Here is a 13,426-nt window from a genome sequence, read left to right as displayed (position 1 = left end):
GAAAGAAAAAAAAAAAAAAACAACTCTCTATGTAATGCTTCAGGACAGTCATTATACTTGTTTGGTTCTTTTTTTTTGGGGGGGGGGGAGCTTTTTAGGGCTGCACCCACAGCATATGAAAGTTCCCCAGGCTAGGAGTTGAATTGGAGCTACAGCTGCCATCCATGGCCACAGCCACAGCTACTCCAGACCCGAGTCACATCTGCGACCTACACCTCAGCGCACAACAATGCCAGATCCTCAGCGCCCTGAGCAAGGGCAGGAATCAAACCCACGTCTTCATGGATTCTGTTCGGATTCATTACTGCCAAGCCACCACGGGAATTTCTTCTTTTTCATTTTTTATCTCTTTGCTGAATTTCTCATCTCGTTCTTGTTTTCCTGGTATCATTAAATTATTTATCTATATTTTCCTGTAGCTCTTTATGCATCTGTAAAATAATTTGGAATTCTTTATTGGATAGTTCCTGGATCTTCATTTCTTTGGGCAGGTTCCTGGAGCTTTCCTGTATTCCTTTGGTGGAGACAGGTTTCTAGGGTATTGTAGCAGCCTTGTGTAGATTTCTGCACATTTGCAAAAGGAATCGCCTCTTGGAGACTTCTTGGACTGACTCCGATAAGGGAAGACTTTCCCCTGGTGGGGGGGGGGGGGGGGCCACACTGGACTGTGCTGTGACACCAGGTCTGGTGGGTACAAGGCACCGAATGTGGGGACATATGGCAGTGCTGGGTCCAGGGGCATGCGTTATTTCTTCAGCTCAAGGCCACTAGGATCCAACAACTGTGTGGTTCTTAGCGAGCACTGCAGGGGTTCTTCAAGGGCTGTTGGAGTCCTCAGCAGCGCTTCCAAGACCAGCAGTTCAAGACCAGGGCTGGCCGTGGTTGTGAGTAGCTCTGGTGGTGGGCACACCCCCAGCTCCAGGGCCAGCTACAGATGCCTGTGCATGTCGTGGTAGGGGCCAGGCAGGCAGCAAAGGCCAGGACCACCTACAGGTTCCCTGACAGCCTCAGGGACCCCGGCTATCCGTGTGCTCTCCTGTGGCTGCACAGTCTCGCGCTGAGGGTACACACGGCGGCGGAGGCTGGGATCAGGGGCCAGGCCAAGGCCATGCGGATATGCAGTGAAGCGGATAACTGCAAATGAACAAACATGGTCATGCAGGCCGCTGACACAATGTGGTCCCCCAAAGGGAAAATAAATTAGAAGGAGTTATAGTCCTAAAAAAAGACACAGAAGAGTTAAACCGAAAAGAGAGTATTTCTACTCCAAGTGCCTGGTGCCTTGTCTGGCTTATTTATAGTAGACATGCAGTAGCTGCTGTTGTTATTATAATAACTGCTCTAGATCTGCCATAGCCCTTCACACTTCTCCTGGCCTCCAGGAAAGGGTTTTCTCTCCTTTCTTTCCCCCAGAATCAGGTTGAATGACTACGTGACCTGGATTCTTCTGAGATTGAAGAGTATAGGTCTTCACTCTGCTCAGATGGATTTTCCCAACTCTTAATATCTGGGATTTTTAACATTTAAGCCTCTCATTACTTTGTGGATTTTTTGTTTGTTTTTTGTCTTTTTGTCTCTTTAGGGCCGCACCCGCGGCATATGGAGGTTCCCAGGCTAGAGGTCCCATCAGAGCTACAGCCAGCAGCCTACACCACAGTCACAGCAATGCTGGATCCAAGCCACATCTGCAACCTACACCACGAGCTGTGGCAATGCCAGATCCTTAACCCACTGAGCGAGGCCAGGGATCGAACCCGCAACCTCATGGTTCCTAGTCGGATTCGTTAACCACTGTGCCACGATGGGAACTCTGCCTCCCGTGACTTTGTATTCCCTTCTCTCTCCTGTCATCAGTCTTCCTTTCCTGCTGACCAGGTAATCATTTGGTTTCAAGTGATAGAAACTTAAGTTACCTTAATTTTTTTTAAAAAAAAAGATGATTAGTTCAGAGATTCCCCGGAAGGTTCGACCTACAAGCTGTAGAGGGTGGGGGCAGGAGTTGGGCTGGGCCTCAGGAATCACTGGAACCAGGCCCAAAACACTGGCAGGATTGTCTGTCCCCGTCCTGCTTTTCTTTGCATGCCAGCTTTATTCTCCGTCTTTGCAAAACTCCTCTCTCTAAATAGGAGGATAGATGGCTCCCAGCCGGTTTTATATCCTTAGCCACTAGGGAGTTAAACATATGATCTTTCTGGTCTGTGTTCAAAGAGCTCGCGGATGGGAGCAGTGAGTGTGGCCTGACTTACTTGCTCTCTCTTAGACCAGTTGACCGTGTAGAGGGTGGGGGGCTGTCGATAGGCTCAGATTCATCAGGTACTGACCTCTGGGACGAGTCAGCTGAGTATGTACACTAGCCATGTGGGTGGTTGAAGGGCTGCTCCCTAGAAACGAGCTGCCAAGCAAAAAGTCACACTGAGTCTCCAACCCCAGCACATCGGGATTCCGTGGGTTTCATCTTGCTCTGGGTAAGCCCCCAGAGTCCTTGGGAGTGCATGGCAAAATCTGTTCCCGCTGCTCCTTCTCACTTAGCCATCTGTGTACCTTACACTGCTAATCAAATATAAGTACAGGCATTTCCTTCGGTGAGGGACCCAGCAGGAACAAAAGAACAGATGGGCCTTCTCCTCATGTAGCCACCTAAGCAGGTGCTTAGTATCTTAATTGTAAAATCAGTATTTTAAAATAGTTTCGTGCTCCAAAATGACTAGCTTCTGACTTCTGTTGTTATTAGAAAGATGATCTTGCGGAGTTCCCATCCTGGCGCAGTGATTATTGAATCCGACTAGGAACCATGAGGTTGCGGGTTCGATCCCTGTCCTTGCTCAGTGGGTTAAGGATCCAGCGTTGCCGTGAGCTGTGGTGTAGGTTTGCAGACGTGGCTCAGATCCTATGTTGCTGTGGCTGTGGTGTAGGCCGGCGGCTACAGCTCCAATAAGACCCCTAGCCTGGGAACCTCCATATGCCGTGGCAGCGGCCCTAGAAAAGACAAAAAAGAAAAAAGAAAGATGCTCTTGCGACTGTGGTGGACTCCCATGTTATGTGAGAGTTTGTCTTATTCTGCCCAATAACGGTTTGATTTTTCCTTTCTGCTCTAGTGAGGAGGTAGACTTGGAACTTCCAAGCACTGAAAATGAATACATGTCCACTTCAGAGGCTGATGGTGGTGGGGAAGCCAAAGTGGTTTTTAAAGAAAAAACCGTCACTTCTCTTGGCGTCGTGGCAGATGGAGTGGCCCCCATCTTCAAAAAGAGAAGAATTGAAAATGGAAAATCTAGAAATTTAAGGCAACGAGGTGACGATCAATAATTGTAAAAAAGCTTTTTGGACACCCTTTTTGGACAGGATGGAGACTCTACATCTGAAAAGCTCCTCCGTGTTTACTGTACAGTATCTCAAAGGCCAAAAATTTAGACTGACTCTAAAATGTATTTTATGTGAATTCAAAATAAATCTTTTTTCATGTGAAACTGATTTCTGTTCCTAAAACGGAAGCCTACCACATTGCATTGTAATACAGTGTATTATGTTCAGTGTCTAAAAATTGCTAGTATGTCATAGTATAAGATGCTATGTATCTGTTATTTTAAAACCTGGAAGAGTAAGGCCTTTATTCCATTTTTTCCTCATATGAACATCCTTGTACTGCTGCACTGAAAATGCATTACTTTTACACAGTGATATTATCCAAAACAATAAGAATTAGACCACATAGGAAAAGATTCACAGCCCGTGATGATTCCGTTCTGAAGCTCCTGGCAGAAGGCCGATGTAGAACGTTCCTTTCATGGCTCAGTGGTTAACAAATCTGACTAAGAACCATGAGGGTGCGGGTTCGATCCCTGGCCTCACTCAGTGGGTTAAGGATCCGGCATTGCCGTGAGCTGTGGTGTAGGTTGCAGACATGGCTCAGAACCCACGTGGCTGTGTCTCTGGCGTAGGCCGGTGGGTACAGCTCCAATTCGACCCCTAGCCTGGGAACCTCCATATGCCATGGGAGCGGCCCTAGAAATGGCAAAAAGACCAAAAAAAAAAAAAAAACAAGTGTGGCTTCCCTTACTCGATTTAAGGTCAAGGGCCAAGAACCAGGACTGCAGCTCAAGTAGTGCTTCCTCTGGAATAAAAATTGGACTAAAAGTAGAGAGCTCTATCTGCCTAGTTCAATGCAAAGCAACAACCACTGCTGAAGCATTTTCCCTTGAAGCCGAGCACTGTGCTAAGATGAACAAGACATACCCTGTTCACAACTTCTTATTCCGATGGAGCCCTTTTTTCCCTAGTCATGCACTCTGAGTGGTGGCCTTATATGTATTGGAAACTACTTTTTTGGTTTTATTTAAACCATGTAGATGAAGGCTTGAACAAAAATAGTAAGGTCTCTGGCTTCAGCAAACAGTGTTAGTGTTCTTTGGACAAATCGGAAATTTCCCATTTCCTGCTTAAATGTCTGAAAAAGTGGGATTTTCTTATTTAATCCATTTGAAGTAGGTACCTTCCCTTTATTATTCAAATTCTTAAAATTATATTTTTTATAAATTGTACAGTAGTTCGCATTTTGTAGTCAATATTTGTCTTTTTAAGGTTATTAGTGTCCATGTAAGAAAATGACAGCTTATTAAAAACCTTATGAAAGAGTGAATTAAATACTGGGGTTTTGTTTTTCTAATACAGATCAGCATCGCCTTAGCACTGGTGAGATAGTGTTTGCAGACGTATCTTTATATTTGTTCAGTGTCCTTATTTAGATATGTCATGAATGAATAGCATTATGGAGAATTATTTTACATTTTTGAAGCCCATTTGTCATCTACCATATGTAATAACCGATATTTTGGTACTTGACTCTCTTCAGTTGGAAAAAATAATAAGACTGTTGTAAGTGGAATAGTGCTATATTTTACCCACGTATTTACTGGCCCATACAAAGTATGCAGTTGAAGACATTTTTAAAACCATACTATACATCATTTTGTAAAGTGTTTCTCTTTGCTTTTTTTTTTTTCAGGGGCTGCACTTGCGGCATATGGAAGTTCCCAGGCTAGGGGTTGAATCAGAGTTACAGCTGCTGGCCCACGCCACAGCCACAGCCATGTGGGATCTGAGCCACATCTGTGACCTACACCACAGCTCATAGCAACACTGGATCCATGACCCACTGAAGGGAGGGATCGAACCCACATCCTCATGGATGCTAATTGGTTTCTTTTCCACTGAGCCACAACGGGAACTCCCTAAAGTGTTTCTCTTTAGTGCATTCTTTCACTCCTTTTTGTTGTTGTTGTTCCTTTTTAGGCCACACCCACAGCCCATGGAAGTTCCCCGGCCAGGGATCAAATCTGAGCCAGAGCTTCGACCTAAACCACAGGTGTGGCAATGCCAGATCCTTAACCCACTGTGCCCAGCCAGGGATCTAACCAGTGCCTCCACAGAGACAAGCCAGATAATTAACCCACTGCGACACAGCCACCACTCCTAAAATATCTCCTTTACATTTGTAACAAGACGGTATTCTCAGAAGTTTAAAGGAAGTTCTTTTTTTTTTTTTCTTTTTACTGCTGCGCCTGCAGCATATGGAAGTTCCTGGCTAGGGGTCAAATTGGAGCTTCAGCTTACAGCAACACTGGATCCTTAACCCACTGAGCAAGACCAGGGATCAAACTTGCATCCTCAGGGAGACTGTGTCAGGTTCTTAACCTGCTGAGCCACAATGGAAACTCCCTAAAGGCAATCTCTCTCTCTTTTTTTTTTTTTCTTTTTGGCAATGCCCATGGCATGCAGATGCCAGGCCAGGGATAGAACCTGTGCCACAGCGGTGACATCGCCAGATCAAAAGGCAATTCTTTTTTTTTTTTTCTTTTTTTGTTGCCCATGGACTTCCCAGACCGAGGATCAGATCCCAGCCATGGCTGCCACAAGTATGGCAACGCTGGATCATTTAACCCACTATGCTGAGCCAGGGATCAAACCTGCATCCTGGCACCGAAAAGATGCTGCCAATCCCATTGTGCCACAGCAAGAACTCCTAAAGGCGGTTCTTAAGCTGAAACCGGGGAGTTCCTGTTGTGCCTCAGTGTCAACGAACCCAACTAGTATCCATGAGGATGTGGATTCGATCCTTGGCCTTGTTCAGTGGGTTAAAGCTCTGGTGTTGCTCTGAGCTGCGGCCTAGGCTGGCAGCTGCAGCTTAAATTCGACTCCTAGCCTGGGAACTTCTGTATGCCACAGGTGCAGCCATTAAAAAAAAAAAAAAAAAAAAAGCGGTTTAAGACTCTTGACAAACAAAAAATTTTAGTAAATCAAATCGTGAAAAATAGTATTTTTCTATTAAGTAGAAAGTACATCAGCTTTAACTTACCTGGAGTTTTGCAGAAGTTAAATATTTGACATCATTTTTATCATTACCTTTCTATTATTTTGCATATATTTTTGTATAAGTATAGGTGAGAGATTATAAAATCCATGTCTTTATTATATATGTAAAAACCCAAATAATACAGAAATAAGTGTAAAAGAAGAAGTCCCAATAATATTGGACCCCACCCCCATGACCACAGTGGACGGGAGGGGATCCACTAAGCGTGTTGACACTGCGGGTGTATGTGCATAACCTTTACAAGATCTGATTCATGAGGTCCACTCTCTGGATGAAATCATATCCAAAGAAGCATGATCTAAACAGTCAAAAGTAGTTTTTGTTTTTTAATGCATTTTTTATAAATTCTGAAGACTGTACTGGGGGAAACCTATATGTGTGTGTGTGTATGTTTTTTTGGGTTTTTTTTTTTTTTGGTCTGTGGTGTACAGCGGCTTGATGTGGGGTCTCAGTTTCCAAACCAGGGATTGAACATGGGCTGCAGCAGTGAAAGCACAAAATCCTAACCACGAGACCACCAGGGAACTCCTTGGAAATTTTAAGTATTAAAAGACTATAGTAATTAAAATAGTACAATACTTGCTTACATAGGCACATCTATAAACTAGAGTTTGTTTCTGAGTGTTTTTGTTTGTTTTTTAGGGCTACATGCACAGCATGTGGAAGTTCCCAGGCTAGGGGTCGAATCGGAGCTGCAGCTGCTGGCCTATGCCACAGTAACACCAACACCAAATCCTGAACCCACTGAGGGAGGCCAGGGATCGAACCTGCGTCCTCATGGATCCTAGTTCATTAACTGCTGAGCCACAAAGGGAACTCCCCTGAGTGTGTTTTTTTAAAATGCCCTAATGAGTGTATTTCATTTTCATGTGTTTTATTTTGTGTTTATTAAAAAACAGTTGATTTACAATGTTTCTGGTTGTTATTATACTGGTACCCCACTGATTTCATTGTTTCATAGTGTGTTTAATATCTGATAAAGCAGATAGCCTCATACTTTCTGTTGCAGAATGTTCAAATCCATTCATTATGTCAAGAAATATTTTGCCGAGTTGCCACCTCTGCCTTCCCCCAGAAAACCAATTCCATAGGACACCACTGAGTTGGTAATATTTACCATAATTATTTTTGACATTGATTCTGCTCATCTATAAACACTTTTCATTTAGCCCCTTCTTTTACGTCTCCCAAAAGTTGTGTCGTTTGGGGTTTTTTTTTTTAAGTCTGTATTTATTTATTTATTTAGGTTTTTAGGGCCTCACCTTCAGCATATGGAGATGCTCAGCCTAGGGGTCGAATTGGAGCTGCGGCTGCCAACCCAGGCCACAGTCACAACCACAGCAACACAGGATCTGAACCACATTGGCAACCCACCCCCCCAGCTCACAGCAAGGCCAGATCCTTAACCCCCTGAGTGAGGCCAGGAATCAAAGCATCATTCTCGTGGGTACTAGGCAGGTTTGTAACGTGCTGAGCCACAATGGGAGCTCCCTAATTTTTTTTTTTCTTTCTTTTTCTTTTTGGCGGCACCCAGGGCATATGGAAGTTCCTGGGCCAGGGATGGAACGCACACCACAGCAGGGACCTGAGCCACAGCAATGACAACACTGGATCTTTAACCTGCAGCACCGCAAGAGAACGCCTCTCCCAATTTGAAATGACACTTGTGATGAATACAATCCTGTTTCTCCAAAGGGAATGTGTTGAAGTCCTAACCTCCTAGTATCTCAGAATGTGACTATATTTGGAAATAGAGCCTTTATAGAGGGAATTAAAATGAGGCAATAAACATGGGCCATAATCCAATACATCTATTGTTTTGGTAAAAAGGAGACTAGGATATACAGAGAGACGCCAGGTATGCACACCGCAGAGAAAAGAGGGTTTTGAGGAATAACACAGAAAACCAAGAAGGTAGCCATCTGCAGGCCAAGGAGAGGAGTCTCAGGAGAAACCAACTCCGCCAGCACCTTGATCTCAAGAATTCTAGCCTCCAGAGCTATTAGGAAATAAATTCCTGCTGTTGAAGCCACCCCGTCTGTGGTATTTTGTTATGACAGTCAAGCAAACGAATGCAGCACTATAGGAATTTCAGAAGAGTTTTTTTTTTTTGGGGGGGGGGGTTGTTTTTTTCTTTCTCCCCACAGCAGCATATGGAGTTCCTGGGCCAAGGATCAGATCTGAGCTGCAGTTGTGACCTACAATGCAAGTGGGGCAACATGGGATCCTTAACCCACTGGGCCGGGCTAGGGGTTGAACCTGTGTCCTGGCACTGCAGAGACACAGTCAATCCTGTTGCACCACAGCAGGAACTCCGAAAAAAATTTTTAATATAAAACTTCAAAGGGAGTTCCCATTGTGGCTCAGCAGTACCACAAGCCCAACGAGTATCCATGAAGACTCGGGTTCAATCCCCGACCTGGCTCAGTGGATTAAGGATCCAGCATTGCCATGAGCTGTGGTGTGGGTCGCAGTCACATCTCAGAAATGGCGTTGCTGTGGCTGTGGTGTAGACTGGCAGTTACAGCTCTGATTCAACACCTAGCCTGGGAACTTACATATGCCATGGGAGCGGCCCTAAAAAGACAATAAACAAACAAACAAACTTCCAAAAGTCTTAAGTGTGATACATGCTCACGGAAAAAGTACTAACAATATTCTCAAGGGGAAAAGTTAAGGTGTCTCCTAACCTGCCCTGTCAACTTTCCATCCAGAGGTAACGGCCACTGTCTAGTGTATGTTCTTCCAGATATTTCTTTTAGGTATCCACATACATGTGGTTTGTTTTGATTTTTTGTTTTTATAAAAATAAGAATCACCAGGAGTTCCCCTAGTGGCTCAGTGCTTAACGAACCCAACCAGCATCCGTGAAGATGCGGGTTCGATCCCTGGCCTCAGTCAGTGGGTTAAGGATGTGGCATTGCCATAAGCTGTGGTGTAGGTCACAGATGCCACTCAGATCTTGCATTGCTGTGGCTGTGGTGATTCCACCCCTAGCCTGGGAACCTCCATATGCTGCGGGTGCAGCCCTAAAAAAGACAAAAGACAAAAAAAATAAGCATCACCATAAGCATATTATTCCTACTTGATTTTGCTCTCAACAATGTGTCATAGATCGTATCAGTCTAGGTTCCCAACTGCAAACAACAGAAAGTTACTCTGGTTAATTTTTAAAAAAAAGGAATTTTTGGAAAGACAAACAACCAGCTCAGAAACGTGCAGAAAGACCAAGACTCCTCAAGCAGCCAGAACAAAAGTCAATATCAAAGTCAGAGCAAAATCAATAGGTCTAACAGCCCATCTGGGGGGAGGATGTGGGGAAACATCCATTCATGTTGTCACAATTGTCCAGTAGAAATTTTGAAAGTGAAAAGTCAAATTAAAATCTCCAAGTTCCCTGGTAGCCTGGTGGTTAAGGACTCGGTGTTGTCACTCCTGTGGCTCAGCTTCCATCTGTGGCCCAGGAATTTTTGTATGCCATGGGTGCAGCCAAAAAAAAAAAAAAAAAAGATCTTATTAATATGCTGCTACTCTGCTGCCCCAGAACATAGATGTATTCTTTCTACTACTGTTGCTTCTGCTGCCAGAACCAGAATTAATTCCAAAACTCCCCTGCCTCTTTGTGTCACTTCTTGCAATTCAAAGTCCTAGAAAAGATCCTACCTGCTCATAAATTTTGCCCACAAACTCTGCCAAGAGTCTGGGTAAGTACCTGACTGCTAACGTTTTTGGCTTTTGTAGAAAAGCCCTGGTCCCTTGGAGACTTCACACACGATTATTAGACTGTCCAAACAAGAAGGGTTTTAGGAGTTCCCATCATGAACATGTGGCTGTGGCTGGGGTGCAGGCCAGCAGCTATAGCTCCAATTTGACCCCTAGCCTGGAACTTCCATATGCCACAGGTGCAGCCCTAAAAAGCAGGAAATAGGAGTTCCCATCGTGGCTCAGTGGTTAACGAATCCGACTAGGATCCATGAGGTTGCGGGTTCAGTCCCTGGCCTTGCTCAGTAGGTTAGGGATCTGGTGTGTAGGTTGCAGGTGCGGCTCGGATCTGGTGTTGCTGTGGCTGTGGTGTAGGCTAGCAGCTACAGCTCCGATTAGACCCCTAGCCTGGGAACCTCCATAGGCTGTGAGTGCAGCCCTAGAAATGGCAAAAAGACCAAAAAAAAAAAAAAAAGCAAAAAATAAAATAGAGGGAAGGATGTCAAAACGAAAATGATCCAAACTGGAGCATGTAAATCCATAAAACATGTAAATCCATAAAGTCTTGAGTGTGGAGTTCCCGCTGTGGCGCAACAAGATCGGCAGCATCTTGGGAGTGCTGGGATGAGGGTTCAATCCCTGGCCCAGCACAGTGGGTTAAGGATGCAGCGTTGCCGCAGCTGCAGCTTAAGTCACAGCTGTTGCTCAGATCTGATCCCTGGCCAGGGAACTCCATATGTGGGATGCCCAGAAACACACACAAAAAACCCAAAAAAAGCAAAAATCTTGAATCTTCCCATTATTAGATGAGGGGGAGGAAAAAATCTTAGTTAAGCATCAAAACACAAAGCATGTGTCAAAAAGCAAATGATCTTCACATCTATAACAAGCAAGCAAGCAAGAATAGATTTTAAATGTGTGACTATTTTGTCTTGAGAGGTTAAGTTTTACTGTCTTTGTCTTTCTAACGTAAGAAAAAATAAAAGGCTACTTTTGTTAAAATTTAAGGTATAATTTGCTACTCCAAAAAGGATCTGATTATAATCTATTTCTAAACCTAGAAAATCCCCACAAGACTTCTTTATTTTCCCGAAATTAAATCTATTTTTGCTCAGCTATAGCAAGAAAAAAATACTTTTTTTGTTGTTGTTGTTGTTGTTGTTTTTTAAGGCCACACCTGCGACGTATGGATATTCCCAGGCTAGGGGGTGAATCTGTCTGGGATGTAGCCGCTGGCCTACACCACAACCAAAGCAATTCAGGATCCGAGCCACATCTGTGACCCACACCACACACAGCTCACAGCAACACCAGATCCTCAACCCACTGGGCGAGGCCAGGAGCCGAACCCACAACCTCATGGTTCCTAGTCGGATTCACTTCCGGTGCACCATGACGGGAACTCCAAGAAAAAATAAATTTTATTTTATTTATTTTTTTGTCTTTTCTAAGGCCGCTCCCACAACACATGGAGGTTCCCAGACTAGGGATCAAATCGGACCCACAGCCACAGCAACGCAGGATCTGAGCCGTGTCTGCAACCTACACCACAGCTCACGGCAATGCCAGATCCTTAACCCACCGAGCAAGGCCAGGGACCGAACCCACAGCCTCATGGTTCCTAGTCGGATTCGTTAACCACTGACCCATGACGGGAACTCCAAAAAAATAAATTTTAAATTACTACATAATACTCTTCATTTTTCTAATTTATCTTGATATAATACTTGTTTCAGTGCAAAGCACAATGCTTTTACTTTGTTTTGGGTTCTTGTGCATCGCAAGAGACTCAACCATAATGCTGAATTATCATACAAGGCCTACCTGTATTATCATGTACTTATAACTGTGGTGCTGTTTAAAATAAAGACAGAGGACGGAGTTCCTGTCGTAGCTCAGTGGTTAACGAATCTGACTAGGAAACATGAGGTTGCAGGTTCGGTCCCTGGCCTCGCTCAGTGGGTCAGGGATCCGGTGTTGCCGTGAGCTGTGGTGTAGGTCACAGGTGCCTCTGGAATCTGGCGTTGCTGTGGCGAAGGCCAGTGGCTGTGGCTCCACTTTGACCCCTAGCCTGGGAACGTCTATATGCTGCGGGTGCGGCCATAAAAAGAAAAAAAAAACAAAAAAGAAGAACATTTTTTCCTTTGATACGCTGACTTCACACCCACTGGGGTGGCAGCCCCACCCCCTCCGCTCCAGGGAGCAGCTCCCCCCACCCCGCCCAGAGGCTCTGGGCAGCCTGGCTGAAACCGGGGGCCCAGTGGCCGCCCCATTAACCTCTGGATCACCCTCAGGGTCATTCCTCCTTTTTCTTGAGCAATAAGGCATGTCTAGAGTCAGGCTCTGTGGTCCCTTCTATAGATCCCAGAAGTTCAATAGCCTTCCTCCACTTGGTCCCTTTCCCCGGCCTCTGCGGCCAAGGCTGATTCGATCTAGGACGCACAGCCATCATCTCTTTATCAAGTGACTGTCCAGCTCGCTCCTTGATGTTCTCTCTGGAACATGCTTTCTCGTGTTTTGCAATAAGGATAGGCTGCAAACTTTCCAAATCTTCACTCTCTGACTCTTTTTGGCTTAACCTTTCCTTCTTCCATGAGTCTCTTCCCTTGGTTTTCCTGCCAACAGCCAGGAGAAACTACATCACAGCTTGCACCCTTGGCTTCGAAAGTCCAGCTAAACCTCCAAGTTCATCACTCAAATTTCTACCTTCCACAAAACACTAGAACATGATTCAGCCAAGTTCTTTGCCTTTTTTTTTTTTTTTTTTGGTCTTATTAGGGCGGCACCCTCGGCACATGGAGGTTCCCAGACTAGGTGTTGAATCAGAGGTGTAGCTGCCAGCCTGTACCACAGCCACAGCAACACCAGATCCGGAGCCCCATCTGAGACCTACACCACAGCTCATGGCAACGCCAGATCCTTAACCCACTGATCAAGGCCAGGGATTGAACCCGCATCCTCATGGATCCTAGTCAGGTTCATTTCCGCTGTGCCATGACGGGAACTCCAGTTCTTTGCCGTTTTTATAACAGGTACCATCTTTCCCCCATTGTCCAATAACACATTCCCGATTTCCATCAGAGATCTCATCAGAAGCATTTTTTTTTTTTTTTGTCTTTTCAGGGCCGCACTGGCGGCATATGGAGGTTCCCAGGCTAGGGGTCTAAAAAGAGCTCTAGCTGCCAGCCTATGCCAGAGCCACAGCAATGCAGGATCGGAGCTGCATCTGCGACCTACACCACAGCTCACAGCAATGCCAGATCCTTAACCCACTGAGCGAGGCCAGGGATCAAACCAGAGAACCTCATGGTTCCTAGTCGGAGTCATTTCTGCTGCACCACGACGGGAATTCCT

At 45.1% G+C, this 13,426-nt stretch overlaps 1 protein-coding gene across 3 annotated transcripts in view; it reads left to right on the top strand.

Annotated features, from left to right (window-relative positions):
* WBP4 (WW domain binding protein 4) overlaps positions 1 to 3,467 on the top strand; it is a 34,891-nt gene extending 31,424 nt beyond the window's left edge. For all 3 annotated transcript variants that reach the window (XM_047756118.1, XM_047756117.1, XM_047756119.1), the window contains exon 10: positions 3,096 to 3,467. In XM_047756118.1, coding sequence (XP_047612074.1) covers positions 3,096 to 3,306 — 211 coding nt within the window. In that variant the 3' untranslated portion in view covers positions 3,307 to 3,467. The remainder of the gene's footprint in view (positions 1 to 3,095) is intronic.
* The last annotated feature ends 9,959 nt before the right edge of the window (positions 3,468 to 13,426 follow it).

Source organism: Phacochoerus africanus, chromosome 13 (genome assembly GCF_016906955.1).
Source record: "Phacochoerus africanus isolate WHEZ1 chromosome 13, ROS_Pafr_v1, whole genome shotgun sequence".
In the NCBI taxonomy this organism is placed as follows: Eukaryota; Metazoa; Chordata; class Mammalia; order Artiodactyla; family Suidae; genus Phacochoerus; species Phacochoerus africanus.
This window is presented reverse-complemented; position numbering and strand designations above follow the sequence as displayed.